The sequence below is a fragment of the Sceloporus occidentalis genome, unplaced genomic scaffold (assembly GCF_023333645.1).
Source record: "Sceloporus occidentalis isolate IW3139 unplaced genomic scaffold, rSceOcc1.0.p SCAF_9, whole genome shotgun sequence".
NCBI classification, from domain to species: Eukaryota; Metazoa; Chordata; class Lepidosauria; order Squamata; family Phrynosomatidae; genus Sceloporus; species Sceloporus occidentalis.
Genome location: NW_028316989.1, coordinates 49,340,718 through 49,354,677, shown reverse-complemented (window position 1 = coordinate 49,354,677; position 13,960 = coordinate 49,340,718). Strand labels below are relative to the sequence as shown.

At 46.4% G+C, this 13,960-nt stretch overlaps 1 protein-coding gene across 2 annotated transcripts; it reads left to right on the top strand.

Annotated features, from left to right (window-relative positions):
• The first annotated feature begins 689 nt into the window (after window positions 1-689).
• Window positions 690-13,879, top strand: WDR76 (WD repeat domain 76). Of its 2 annotated transcripts, none has more exons than XM_089539379.1 (13): window positions 690-714; window positions 2,709-3,089; window positions 3,211-3,309; window positions 4,359-4,414; window positions 5,154-5,277; window positions 5,601-5,702; window positions 5,795-5,838; window positions 5,925-6,078; window positions 8,620-8,778; window positions 9,423-9,637; window positions 11,362-11,514; window positions 12,349-12,402; window positions 12,680-13,879. In XM_089539379.1, exons 1-13 carry the CDS (start codon window positions 700-702, stop codon window positions 12,933-12,935), a joined length of 1,812 nt encoding a protein of 603 aa, XP_089395505.1. In that variant the 5' UTR covers window positions 690-699; the 3' UTR covers window positions 12,936-13,879. The 2 variants fall into 2 exon arrangements, with proteins under 2 accessions (XP_089395505.1, XP_089395504.1); XM_089539378.1 differs by lacking the exon at window positions 690-714 and adding an exon at window positions 1,789-2,062.
• The last annotated feature ends 81 nt before the right edge of the window (window positions 13,880-13,960 follow it).

Sequence of the window (13,960 nt, the reverse complement as noted above, 5' to 3'; positions counted from 1 at the left end):
GGAAGCATTTTGGGTATTGGACCTAGGCTTGTGAAACGCCAGCGCATTTCACAGCAAGTCAAGGAAATGCCTTGGGTGGCCATGGGCTGGTCACTCTGTCTCAGCCTGGCCTACCTTGCAGGGCTGTTCTAAGCTTAAAAGGAGTGAGAGAGAAGCCAGTGTGTTGCTGAGAGTGGGATACAACCTATATATCCCACCACAAACTTTTATTCATTAGTGTGATCCTGTAACATGCTCCAGATATTGCTGTACTGCAACTCCCATCATTGTTTGCCATTAGCTCTGCAGGCCAGTGGGGCTGATGGTGCTTGCAGTCCATGGCCTGTAGACCTGGCACTAAGTGCTGGGATATGGGGTCCCTGTAAACACCAATGTTTTTATGGCTGCCCAGGTAAGCCCTTCCTTGTGTGTTTGGATGGCAAGTGCCATCATCCCACACCAAAGGTGACCCTGGTTAGGACCGATGGGCTTGCCAGTCCAGTTAGCATCCCCTGGAGAGCTAGCACACCTGCTGACCGTTCACAGGTGGAAGCTGGACATTGGTGGTCAAGATGGCCACAGACAGGCCAGCAAGAGGAAGGGCTGCAGCGGTTGGCTTTTTGCTTTCCTCTCCCTATGGCCCCAGTTAAGGGTTTGCAGAGCAAACTTTTGCCCTTTGAACTGAATGGAGGACAAAGAGGACAGAGAAGAGGAAAGAAGATGGGGCACAGCTGTGTAAGTCTTTTAAAAATGTATTGTGATGTTTGATAATGTTTTGTGTTTTGAGACGCCTTGGGTCCCTTTTTTGGGAGAAAGACGGCACAGAAGTGGAATAACTAGATAAATATACAATAGAATAAACAAGGCTAGAAAGCCAGTCTGCAAAAGGGGCCTTGAAGCACCTTTGAGACTCAAAACGGAGCAGGAGCTTTTGCAGGTCTGAGCCCCAGAGGCCTCTTTGGAGAATCCAGAGGTCCTCCTTTTCCAGGACATGACCTCCAGTCCAACCTTCTGTCCAGGAGGAACCCCAAAATGCCCTCCGTTTTGAGCATGGCTCAGAAGCATGAGTGTTTTTAGCTCATGTTTGGTCACATCCTCCTCTTCCCTTGAACGTCCTCCATTTTGCAGTGGTCACCCATAGTGACCACTATAGTGCCTATAGCGCAGTCTCTGTATGCTAGGGAATCCTGGGAAGTGCAGTTTTGTGAGAAGACACTTTGCCTTCTCTGTCACTGGCACACAACAAACTACAATTCCCAGGATCCCCTGAGCCTTTTTAACTGGGCAGCTAAAAGCAGTGTCAAAACTACGCTTGCCCCCCCCCCCCCATATTGGCCAGGGCCAGGGGCACAAGGCCCCCCTGAATGTGGGGGGAACGCAAATCACAAAGAGACGGTTTTTACCTGAGAGGATGCCTCTCTAGGAATCTCTAGGTCCTCCGGGGCAACTCTGTGGTCAATGAGACACTAACCATAGAGTTGCACTGAAGGAGCTACCAAGGCCTAGTGGAGCATCCTCTCTAGGAATAATCTCGAGGGCTTTCAGTGCAACTCTATGGTGAAAGTTGACCATAGAGTTGCCCTGCAGGAGGACCTAGATATTCCTAGAGAGGACATATTAACCAAAGCCACAAACATGGAGGGAGGGAGGAGCGTGTTGTTGTTGTTATTATTATTCAGTGTGTTTTGAACCATAAAGCCTGCTTTTTAAAAGCACATCAAAATGGCGCGGAAGGCGCTGGGCCTGAAAGCGTCGTCGCGGCTGCTTCCCCTTCGGTTCCCCTCAGAGGCCGGGCTCTCAGGGCCCTTCATTCCAGCCTCAGGGCCGCCGTTTTGCCCCCTCCGTCTCCGTCTTTAATGAAGAGATGGAAGCGCGGCTTCTTCCGCCTCGTTCCTCCTCAGAGGCCAGATTAAGCCCTTTCCTTCCCGCCTTTTCCTTCGCTCCGCCTTCCGCCGCTGGAACCCAAATTGGGCCAAAGAAGCCGGAGGAGAACGAAGAAGCCGGCGGCGGCAGCATGGAGCCCCGGAGGGAGACCGAGGCGCCGCCGATGCTGCTCCCGGGCAAGGAGGAGGAGGAGGAGAAGGTGGTGGTTTACCTCAGGGGCCCAGGGAGGGAGGGAGGAAGGAGGGCCGCCATGTTGCTGAGGGGGACTCAGGCTGCATCCGCACTGGGAAAACAACCCGGTTTGACAACGCTTTAACGCTTTTCTGGCTCAAAGGCGATGGAATTCTGGGAGTTGGAGTCTGTTCCGGGCCCAGAGCCAGGCCCACCTCGCAGGGTTGTTGTGAGGAGGAGAAAGTGGGAAAGCACTTATGAACAGCCATAATCTCATGTTAATTCAGTTTAATTGTGTTGTTTCACTCTCTGGGGTGTTTAAGATGGTGGCTAAATCCTTTGCCCTGAGGCTGAGAGAGTGTGACTTGCCGCCCTGCCAGCCTTTCCCCTCTCTGTGCTTTGGATTGTGCTTTTTTGGACTGCAGCTCCCAGAATCCCCCTCTGAACACAGACTTGGATTTTGGGACTCTCTTGTAGCCCCCCCCCCAAATAAAGAACCCCACCCCCCTCTCTCTGTCTGTATTGGGACACAGCCCTCCAAAGACCCAATTCTGATGTTGACAGTTCCTCCTTTACGTAACTTGTGAGTGTTGGTTATAGAACATGTTTGAGCAGCCACCCAGCGCCAGGCAGGCCTTGAATAACCGTCTTCCCTCCCAAACACATGCGCTCAGGAGAGAACGCCCAAAGAAAACCCGCGGCTGCCGCCTCCAACAGAAGGGCATCTGAGAAGCAAGGCTCTGCTGAAGCAAGTCAGGATCCATCTGACGCCCGTTTCTGTCGGCAACGGAGGAGACTATCGGAGGTACTTGTCCCAGAAGCGTTGTTTGTTGGAGCAGTTTTCCATCTCCGAAGGCCCTTCAAGTCCAGAGCCAAGCGCCAAGAGAGCCTGCGACCCTCCTCCAGGCTCCCAAAGCCACCCGGAAACATCTCAGGAGCCTGGCACGAAGGCATCCCCGCAGGAACAGCGCTCCTCTGACGCAGCATCCGCCGCCTCCGCCATCCAGAGCGAGACGGAGAATGAGGACGGGGGTCCCGAGAGCGGCAGGGAGGAGGTAAGCGTCTGCCGCTTGTTCTTTCTAAACCGCAGACACAGTTTCCTTGACAGGCGGCACGGCTCAAAACCTTTGGCTCTGTCAGATCACTTCACCAGACAGTGGCCTTTGTGTCTTGCAGGAGGAGCAGGAATCGGCGGAGCTGTCTGCTTACGAACGCAAGAGGCTGAAGAACATCACAGAAAACGCAGAGTTCTTTGCTTCTCTGAAATTGTTTGAGGTTAGCTGCATCTTTTAAAAGGACGGTTTCCAGTGTTTAACGTTGTTCTGCTAATTGTGGGCACTGCCATGTGCATAACAGGACAACATGAAACATGACCATTGATTATCTGCTAAGCATGCGCAATGCCATGTGCGTAAGTGGTCGATGTTAAACATGATCATTTATTAAGCAATATTTCATATTCTGCTCATTTTGGCCATTGTCATATTGATAAGTGGCTAATGATATTTTTAAAATCCGTTGATGCTTCTGGAGCCAATATATAATGCAGTAAGATATTTTATTTATATATTTATTTAAAACCTTTTAATAAAGTGGACATTTCTGTAGGCTTCAAAAGAGTCTGAAACGAGAGAACAGCAGTTGATAGTAATAAATGTGGCTCTGAAAGAAGAAATAATCACACCAGAAATACAAATTATTTTGGAGGATAAAGCCACTTAAATCGAAAGGTCTTTGCCTGGCTCTTAGAAAAACAGTGAATGCTTTAACCTGATTCAGAGGAGGATTTCGCAGGGATGTCTGAAGACATAATGCCCTCATCCTTCCACACAAATGGCCCATTCAATAGATCACACGTTCAGAAGTAATGAAATACAGTGGAACAGTTATCAAGCATGGAAAATAATGGGACCAGGGAGAAACAGCCATGAAACTACAAGCAAACAGTGGGAAGGATGTGGTGCTCTGACCAAGCACTGAAATGGGGAGCTTTGGGCGCATTCCGGGCGGTTAAAAACGGCAGCTATTTTCCTAATTTAAATTGCCTATGAAGTTTAGTAAATGTATGTCTCCTCTCTCATGTCTGTCAATCTGCTGAGTGAGGAAGGAGATTCGATTTCTCAAATGATGGCAGACAAATGCTTTGTTGCACTTTAATTACAAACATCTTTACGTTTGCTGAGATGTCATGGGATTAGGAGAACAACTACCGCTGGCTTAAAGTTTGACTTTGGCTTGAATTTGGGACACGTGAAGCAGGAGCAATTAATGCTGAAGGTGTCTGAGTTGGTAGATCTTACCTAGCTCTCTTTTTCTGTTTCAAGTCAGCCGCAAGACTTCGTGGAATCGTAAACAAAGAACAAACCCGTGGGACGAAAAGGTAAAGCTCCCTCTGCGTTGTGGTTATAGATTTTAGCTGCACTTTGCTTTGCTTTCCCTGCTCTAAGTTGTGAAGGTGTTTTAGTCTACTTGGCTAATCACCGCTGAAAACCGGACTCACCAATGTCTGCCCATGGGAACATTTACTGTCCTTTTTGTTAACCGGCTTTGTTATAATCAGTACATAGAACCTTGTCTTCTGATATAAGCAATACAGCTGCAATTCTGTACTGGTTCCAGGTGGCTCACAAATTATTAAGAACCCAATGCAGATTAAGAACCCTAGAAAAGCATGTGTGAAAAAATACAAACATAAATATACAGATATATTATATATATATATACACACACACACACATATATAACCATAAGAGGTTAAAATTAAACAACGTGCAATAATATATGCAATATAAATATAAGCAATATTAACTATTAATTTACACACACACACACACACATATATATTTGTGTGCCTTCAAGTTGGCAACCCTATTGTAACTCCTTTCATGGTGGTTGGCAAGATTTGTTCAGAAGGGGCTTCCTTTGCTTTCCTCTGAGGGAAACGGTCAAGGCGTCCAGTTGGTCACTGGGGGAATGGGAGGCTTGGTCTATAGACCTGAACTTGGCTGCACCTACATTCTCAACACCATCTCCATGTTCCAGCCTATCAACTGTGCTGGGATGGAGGATGGTTTGAAACGCTGTAAGGTCTTAGAGGAGAAATGATGTTTTCTCGGTAGAGTTAAGCCTTCAAAGGCAGAAACTGAGACGGCTTGTCGAAGATCCATGCGCCTGCAGAGAGTTGATCCCACGGGTCTTCCCTTGCCAGAGCCACAAGCCCACCTGGAAATGGTTGAAGAACATGTAAGAGGATAAGTGTGAAGAGAGAGAAGGGGCGCAGCAACTGAAAGTTCTGCATGTTGAAATGTGAGGTTGTCTGGTGCTTTTTGACGTTGCAAAGGCTTTGGGTGTGGGGGTGGTGGCAAGAATTCTGGACTGTCCCCATGTGTACTATGTGAACCGTGTGCCTAGTTGCTTCAGAGAAGTCTTGCAGGCCTACCCTTGCACACGTGAATGGTGTGGTGTGGACAAGATACATAGGAGTGTGGCTGTGAAAGCATTAAGCATGAGGGTGGGCAAGAGGCAAAGTGAGCCACTAATCTCTCTGCTCTTTCCTCTCTTGAAAGCCCTGTTTGCCCCCTGGACCGCTCCCAATGGTGTCCGCAGATCAGGAGCAGACAGTTGAACGGACTGAAGGATTTCTGGAAACGTGGGCAAAAATAAGCCAGGTAAGGCTATTGCTCAGTGGCTTTATTTCCAGGCAGTGTTTACCATTTGCTGCAAGTGTGGCTAAAGTCCCTTTTGCGTCCCAATGATGCAGGTGGAGCCAAAGAAGACAGAAAAGGCGCCTTGTGGCTTGGAAAGGTAAACTGGAAAAAGTTTTATCTTCCTTCTTTTTAAAATGCTTTTTTATTTTTGTGACAACTAATGTGATATCTGTTTTGGCTTAGCTATGAGGTTAATCTGCACAGAATGGTCCTTGGTGGAGACGCGGTGGCAAAAGTGGTCAGAAGCCGGATTTACTCGGTGGCAGTCCATCCGTCCGAAAGCAGGACTTTGGTGGCAGCTGGAGACAAGTGGGGGCAAGTCGGTCTCTGGGATTTGGTAAGAAGCTTCCCCCTCTGTTGCCTTTGAGATCGTGTTCTGCGTGTCTCCTGGTTGATCTGAGGGAGGAAGGAGGGACACTTTAGGAAATGTACCAATGGGAACAGGCCAGAGGTATAGGAACGTTGCCATTAAGATGTACAGAGTGGTCAGGAGGTAGAAATGGCCCAGCTATGCGTTTTTGGTTGGAGTCTGTGGCTGGATCAGGGGAAAGGGCAGCCTTCCCCCTCCCTGGCTTTCTTCTTGCCCCCCATGCCTCCTTTTTTCTAACAAAGAAAACCACCCAGGAATGACCATCTGGTCTTTTCCTGTTGGAAAGAAAGAAAGAAAGAAAGAACGAGGGGATGGGGGGGAATTGTTCCCCAAGACTATTGGAGTGCATTTGGGAGGGAAGGGAAAGAGTATTTTGTGTAGAAAATTATTTCAAGAAGGGTTTGGTTTGGGGCTTGGGGAGTGGGCACGATCCCCCAAAGAAGCCCCCAGCGCGGATCTCTGGCACTTTGGAAGGAGATACAGGTGAAAGCCCTTTCTTTCACAGACACTGTCCAAAAAGGGGGCTGCAGACCTTCATATCCAGCTTGACTATTTCTGTTGTTGTGTGTCTTCAAGTTGTTTCAGACTTATGGTGCCCCTGGGGTAAACCTATCATGGGCTTTATTGGCAATGTTTGTCCAGAAGGGGTTTGCCCTGCTTGTCTTCCTCTGAGGCTGAGAGAGTGTGACTGGCCAAGGTTCAGAGCCTGGCTTCCAGTGCCCTAATCCCAACTACAACAAGACAGTTCCTAGACTATTTATATGTGCTTATTCATGGAATTTGTATCTCCATCTTTTACCTCCAAAAATATTTCGTAAGGCACTTTTAAAACACCTTTAACAACAGTCATTAAAGCTCATTAAAGGCAGGTGTTAAACCGTTTGTGGGGTGATTTTAAAGAAAACAAAAAGAAATTAATCTCTGCAAAAGAAAGCTGATGAAAGGCACCTGTGGATCTTCCAGCTGCCATGCTAGGAGCTCGGTCTGAAGCTGTTGACATCTGTTGCCACCTTCGGCATGAATGCGGGCATCGGTTTCCCACAGAGCCATGCGCTGACTTTGGAAGGTGGTTTGCAAGCCTCATTGGCTACAGAATGCGGCTGAGAGAATTTTGACCGGTTTGGAAATGCCTTTGTAGGTTTTGTGTTTGCTTCCTGGCTCAGGTCAGTGTGCTGGTGTTTCATCTTCAAAACCTTAAGTGGTTTGAGAGCCAAATGCCTGAAGGAGCACCAGCTTTACTTGAAAATTATTCCTGGCGGAATACATGTAAATATTTTAAGACATCTCAGTAACATACGCTTCCCTTTCATTATTTAGACTTGAGAAGAAAGGAGGCAGCTTTAGCCGCGGCGCATGCCTCAGAGGGGTCATTAGCTGAAAAACATGAATCACAACCCTGGTGTGAAGTTTGGATGATGTTATAGGCCTCCTCCTTGCCCCGTTTGCCCTGCCTTGCGCTCACTCACTGGGCAAAGAGCTGATGCGTTTTCTAGAAAAGGAGTTTGTGTGTGTTTGTGGAAGAAACAGCTTTGTTGGTCTGGCTTCTTCCCAGTTTGAGTCCTCACTTGAAATGCTTGTGGGATGCTTTAATACTTCTGCGGAACAGGTTTGCTCTGTGTGGGGCTAAGGTTGCCTTGGTCATTCATACCTAAAGCAAATGGTTTTCATCAGCCTCAGGAAACTGTCTCAGCCAAGCTTGGCCATCAGTCATCACTATTTTGCAATGGGCTATATGTAAAAACTGCCTATGTGTTTATTGTTAACAATAAAGAAATGGCATCAGTTAAAAGGTATCCAAAGAAAGGAACAGCATACAACTTTGAACTTCAGCAACAAACAGATTTAGCATTATGAACAGCAGGTGATGATGCTAAATCTGTTTGTTGCTGAAGCTGATACCTTTTAACTGACGCTGTTTCCTCTTTGTTGTCAATAGCAGATACATAAGCTGTTTTCCTCTGTTTCTTTGCTGTGTAGTATTGTGATTGTAAACCATTTCCAGGGAGCCAATGTGTTGGATTAGGACTCTGAGCAGCCAACTTTCAAAGCACTTCTCAGCCCTGGAAACCCACCGGGTGACTTTGGGCAGATTGCTCTTTCTCTCAGCCTCTGAGGAAGCCACAGCCATTGTGGCAAACCTCCTTGGAAGAAATCTTGCCATGAAAAACCCACGATAGGTTTGCTTTAAGGATGGAATAAGTCAGAAACGGCATAAGGGCACACAACAAACCACCTCCAGTGTTATAAACAGGAAAGTGGGTGATATTTTCCCCTCCTCTGCCTTGGTTCTTCATCCATCTCTCTGTAGCTTTACGTTTCTCTTAACTCAGAGGTTAATTCCTATTCCAAAACTTGGTTATTATTGTTATTATTATTATTGTTATTATTATTATTAAACTTTATTTATATGGTTGGGTTTTATCCTCTGGCCTTTTGGTGGATGGAGGGTGAGTCTATGGCATGGAAGGAAACCTAGCATGTTGTGTACTGTATCTTTGGTGTTTTTAGGACTCCACTTCAGGAGAAGATGGAGTACATGCCTTCGCAATCCACAGCCAACCCGTCAGCTGCATGTATTTTTCCCCATTCAATCCAGCTCATCTTCTTTCCCTCAGCCATGATGGCACTTTAAGAAATGGGGACTTCACCAGAGCAGTCTTTGATGAGGTGAGTACCTTCTGGCATTCCAAGGCCTGATAAATTGTCCTTAAAGCAAAGAAAGTAAGAGAATGTAGATGATAAACCAGTCGAAGAGTCTGTTTAGGTATATGAGGCACCTTCCCCCCAGAGACTCTAAAGTTGGTCATTATATTTTGTAGGGTAGTAGGGTTCCATCACACCAAGTGGAGTTTGCTATAGATCCTTCCACCCATCTGCCGCCTTGTAGCTGCTTTTTCCAAGATGGGGGTAAAAGAGAAGGAGGGCAGTTGTTCCTCCTTTCTTCGTTGGAGGTCTGTGTCTGCCTCAGAAGGGACTCTGCATTTTTGTTAGGACCCTTGCTCTACCTATGAATGGTCTTGAGTTCAGTCCCTGGCATCTCCAGGTTATTTGGTTTGAAGTGAGTTGCAGGTGATAGGAAGATCATATTTTCCACCAGAGACCCCACAGTGAGCCCCCGTCAGTCAGAGCACATGGGACAGGTGGAATGGCACAGAACTACGTATTGCAAACAGGGTGGAACTGAAACATACGATGGAAAGTTAATACAGGCATACTATGAATGCTGGGTTTACGCCACTGCTTTCAGATAAATTCAGACTAGGCTTTATGTGTTAGGCATGGCCTAAATTAAACCTCTTTCTCATTCCTAGGTATACAGAAATGAGGAGTGCAGTCTTTCCTCGTTTGACTTCCTGGACAGCGAAGCCTCTACCTTGATAGTGGGAATGTGGGATGGGAAGGTGGCTGTAGTGGACCGGAGGACGCCCGGGAGTTCCTCAGAGCTCTCTGCTGACCTTAATTCAACGACGAGGACCGTCCATGTTCATCCAGTTGACAGACAGTATTTCGTTAGTGCTGGAGCAAGGTAGGCTGCAAATTGTGCCACAGCTGCTCCTTTGGGGCACTAGAAACACAAAGCTGGAAGTAGCGCAATGGACAGGGGCCTCCTTTTGGGACCAGAGCTGGGAGACATCAAGGTCCAGGGTTTTAAGGCAGCTTTAAGCCAACAGTATTGGTGTTGATAATTTTTAGTTGATAGAATACAGGGAGAGTGTCATGTCTTTATTTCATTTCATTTTATTCATGCTTGTATTTATAGGCTACCTGTTAAAGCATAACTCTTACAAGGGAGCAGCAAGGTTTAAAATGCAGTTATAAAAAAATGACAATTTAACTAATGGCAGCACTTTTAAAAACTGTATAGGTCAGCTTAAAAATGGAGGAGGAGAAGAGCACATAATGAATCAGCAGCAGTAAGACATCTCACCGCAGTTTCTAGAACCTGCACGTACTAAATGACAGTGTTCTAATAAGTGATGGATTAAGAGCTCATTTTGCGAGATCAAGGCCATGTTTGTGGGATGGAGCCCCACAGCACTGGGACCAACCCAGAAAGGGCCCTTACTGGGGGCAAGGAGTTAGAAACGGCTTGGGGGACTGTTCTTAACATAATAAGAAGAATAATCTTTATTTCAGCCAACAGGCCATAAGACAACAAAGTGTGTATAAAACGCATAAAACATATAAAGCTTATTAAAATGGGGCTATAGAACAGATATTCATGACGTACTCGTAATATGTACATTTGTATATATACAGAAGCACTCACAGATGCATTAGATAATACTAAGCCATAAAACACATGGCCAAAATGGATATTTGTTTGGGTATTCGAAATATAAAAGATAAGGCTGTTCATTTAGTTTGGGTCATAATCTTACGTGTTTTAACAGCAGAGAAAAGGAACTTTGCCACTACTTCTGTTTTATATTCTTAACACCAAGGCAGAGCCATATTGGTGTAGGCCAGGGGTAGGCAACCTGCGGCCCGCGGGCCAGATGCGGCCCAGCAAGGCCTTGGGACCGGCCCCAGCCTGGTCCTGCCACCGATTGCCGCTGGGGCCTTTGGCGTCTCGTGCGAGGGGCACGGAGGGGCAACTGTCTATAGAAGCCTCAGAAACATGCATTTATCTTAACTTTTTTTAAAAATCAGCAAATTTTTTCGCGTGTCGTCCATTTTTCATTTTAAAAGTGCCCTCCATTTGAAACTTTTGTCCTACATTTGTCCCGCTTTATTTATTTATTTAATTTTTAAAAAATTACTTTTTGGCTTTGGCCCCCCAGTTGTCTGAGGGACAGCGACCCGGCCCCCGGCTCAGAAGGGTTGCCTACCCCTGGTGTAGGCAGTCCTTGAAGTGGTGGCAAGTCCTATGAATTTGGTCCTTAGCTGCTTTGAGTCTTGGTTTTCTGAAAAAAGCGGGATGCTACTACTGCTACTAATGGAAGTGTGTAGCCTTGCCAGGGTTGCATTAGTTCCCACTTGGGCAGCACACTAGTTGATGGGGCAGCAGAGCCAAAGATTGGGCATGTGTAAGCCAGCCCCTTTCCCATATCTCCCTCCCCTTATTTATACACCAACTTTCCCTCCAGACTAGGTCCTCATGGCAGACATGATCTCAGAAAACTGGGCTTTCCAGGAGGGGAGAGAGGAAGTCTTGAACACAGAGTTTGATGGGAGAAAATAAGATGTTTTACAGATTAGTGAAGAAAGGGAATACTCTTAAGGCCAGTGCTTGCCTTTGTGTTGCAGGAGTGTTGGCATTTATGATGTGCGGCACCTGAAGAAGAGTGGGAGCAAGCCTGTGGTTTCGCTTACAGGGCACACAAAGAGTGTTGCTTCTGCTTACTTCTCTCCCATTACTGGAAACAGAGTGCTGACGACTTGTGCGGATGATAAACTAAGGTAGGTGTTTGGCCGGAGGAGAGTAGCAGGCTGGGAACATTTCAACTTCTGCTAAAGTCTCTTTTGTTTCCCCAAGACAAAATTAACTTGCATAGTTTGCTGTTACAAGATAGAAAACTGGATGTCAACAGAATGGCTTTAGAAGCAGATTTTGGCAAACTATGAAGCACTCTGTGTTTGGTCTGTCAGGATCTAGTGTTAAGGATGATAACAGTGAGGCCAGTTAGGTGTTGTTGTTGTTGCTTTGCAGTGGGATGGTGTGGGTTCAGACTTAGTCTCTCTTTTGTCCTTCCAAAAGAAGCCATAATATATACACACCTTATTTTCACAAGAGAAATGTTCAGATCATCCCAATTAATGAATCTGGTATGATCCAAGAGGTGCCTCTGGTAGTAGCAGAGACTTTCAGCTCCTTTTGATGCAAATGAAGCTCCCTGCATGGAGGCCAGGATATACAGGAGATGGGAAAACCTACCCCAGTCTGGGCCATAAGCTTTCCAGTTGTCCCAGTCCATATTTTTCCCATAGGAAGGGTGGCGGTGTTCTCCTTGGAGAGTAATAATCCAGCCAGATCTTTAAGGTCACCATCCCGATCTTTAAATGACATGGGAATGGCCCCATGTTGGAGACAGGTCTGTCTGCTAGCTGTCCATTTTAGAAAAGGTTACGTACCTGAGCCCTTTCCCTCTAAAGCAGCAGTTGCAAGCTTAGGAGCAGGAAGACCTGTTCGTTTCCTCCTCAGACCGGATGTCTGTGCCACTCTTCTGGTTCTTGGGCTAAATCTAAGTTTTGCTCTTTGGTCTTATTGTTTTCTTTTTTGTGCTTCTGTTCTAGGATCTTTGGGACCAAATGCTTATCATCTTTCGCTCCTACTCTCAGAACTATCAAGTGAGTAAATAAAACACTTCTTCTGGGCTGGTAAAATATGAGTTGGGTAGAAGTGATTGCCAAACTTAGTGAACAAGAGACAGTGGCCTAAGTCATATTGATTTAATAGGACCCAGTGGATCAATGTGATCCCTATACTTGGTCTTCCCATAGTGTGTTAAACTCAGTGGATTTCCTGTAGTTGAGACTGATAGGCTGGTTTACTGCCATAGCTGAATAGTTGAGCAAATAGGAAGAGTCTCAGTCTGCGAACACACTGTTGTCCTTTCCTGAATAGGCATAACAACAACACGGGACGGTGGCTGACCAGATTCAGAGCTGTATGGGACCCCAAAAGGGACGATTGCTTTGTGGTGGGGAGCATGTCCCGACCAAGACAAATCCAGGCCTTCCACGCAACGGGAGAGTTGGTGCGTGACTTCCTCAGTGAAGACTATCTTGGCTCTGTGTGTTCCATCAATGCCTGGCACCCAACCAGGTACATTTTGGCGGGCGGCAATTCCAGTGGCCGCCTCCATGTTTTCAAAGATTGAAAGGAGCTGGCTGTTTTTACAGGGCTAAGAGAATGCCGGCTCTTGCACCAAGAGCAAAAGAGTCCGGCTTGCTTTTCACAAAGTGTTTGTTAGAGCTTTCGTTTTGTCTCAGGTCAGTGCAGAAAAAATGTCTTCAGTTGCAGATCTTAAAATGGAGTGGATTTTCATCTGTGGGGACAAGGCCTACATCGATAGGATGACAAGCCAGGGCTGTTGGGGGCAGGCCAGGAAGAATGCTGGCTTATTGTTTATGAGCATCACGCATGTTTATTCTTCCTGGTCTGTCCAGCCACAAAGGTGAGCGGCTGAACAAACTGTGGGCCTCCTGTTTGCCATTTGTTCATTGTGATGCTCAGGCCTTGCTCTACAGAGTCTTAAGCCAAGGTTTTAGGAGATGGATGAACAAGGCAAAGCTTCACATTCACACCATACATGGGGGGTCAAAACTCTGTTTAGGAGATGCCAAAACAGTGCCTTTTAAAATACTTACTGTGGTGGCTGAATGCTCAGTGGCCTTCCCCAAAGTTACAAGCAACTGACACTGCGAAATAGTTTAAAAAACCTTTGGGTTTTGCAGTGGTTGCAAGCCTTGAGTAAGAGGGTTTCCAGGTGGGAGTGTTTCAGCCTAATGCAGATGTTAATTGCATGTGTCAGTATTCTGAGATGCAAGAAGAGTTTTTGTTGTGTTTCAAGAGCAGATATAAAGCATGGACTTACTTAGCATCCATGTGATCATAAGCAATGTGTTGATAAAGCTCATGAGTGAGTGGCCAGAAGGGAAATGGGCTGGGAAGCCAGATGGCACCTTAAAGTAGGAAAACGGGTTTTATTGTTGGACTGTGTATTGTCCTGTGTAAAGTACGTGCAGCAAACACCTTAAAAGCTGTGCAGATTCATGTCATGTCGTAACAAAAGTGCCTGTGTTTCAGTTTGTAAAAGCAGTTTCTGAAACAGTTTGAAATAAAAGCCTTTCAGTGTTTGCAAACATCTCGGTGGCCGCTTCCCGTCACCCCCTTCATTCAATT

What these genes read in the sequence shown, in the direction of transcription:
- WDR76 (XM_089539378.1), top strand. Translation starts at nt 1,844, where the DNA reads ATGGAAGCGCGGCTTCTTCCGCCTCGTTCCTCCTCAGAGGCCAGATTA. An exon ending in AGGAGGAGGAGGAGGAGAAG is followed by an intron (nt 2,063 to 2,708) that starts GTGGTGGTTTAC and finishes ACATGCGCTCAG; the next exon opens with GAGAGAACGCCCAAAGAAAA. An exon ending in GCGCCTTGTGGCTTGGAAAG is followed by an intron (nt 5,839 to 5,924) that starts GTAAACTGGAAA and finishes GTTTTGGCTTAG; the next exon opens with CTATGAGGTTAATCTGCACA.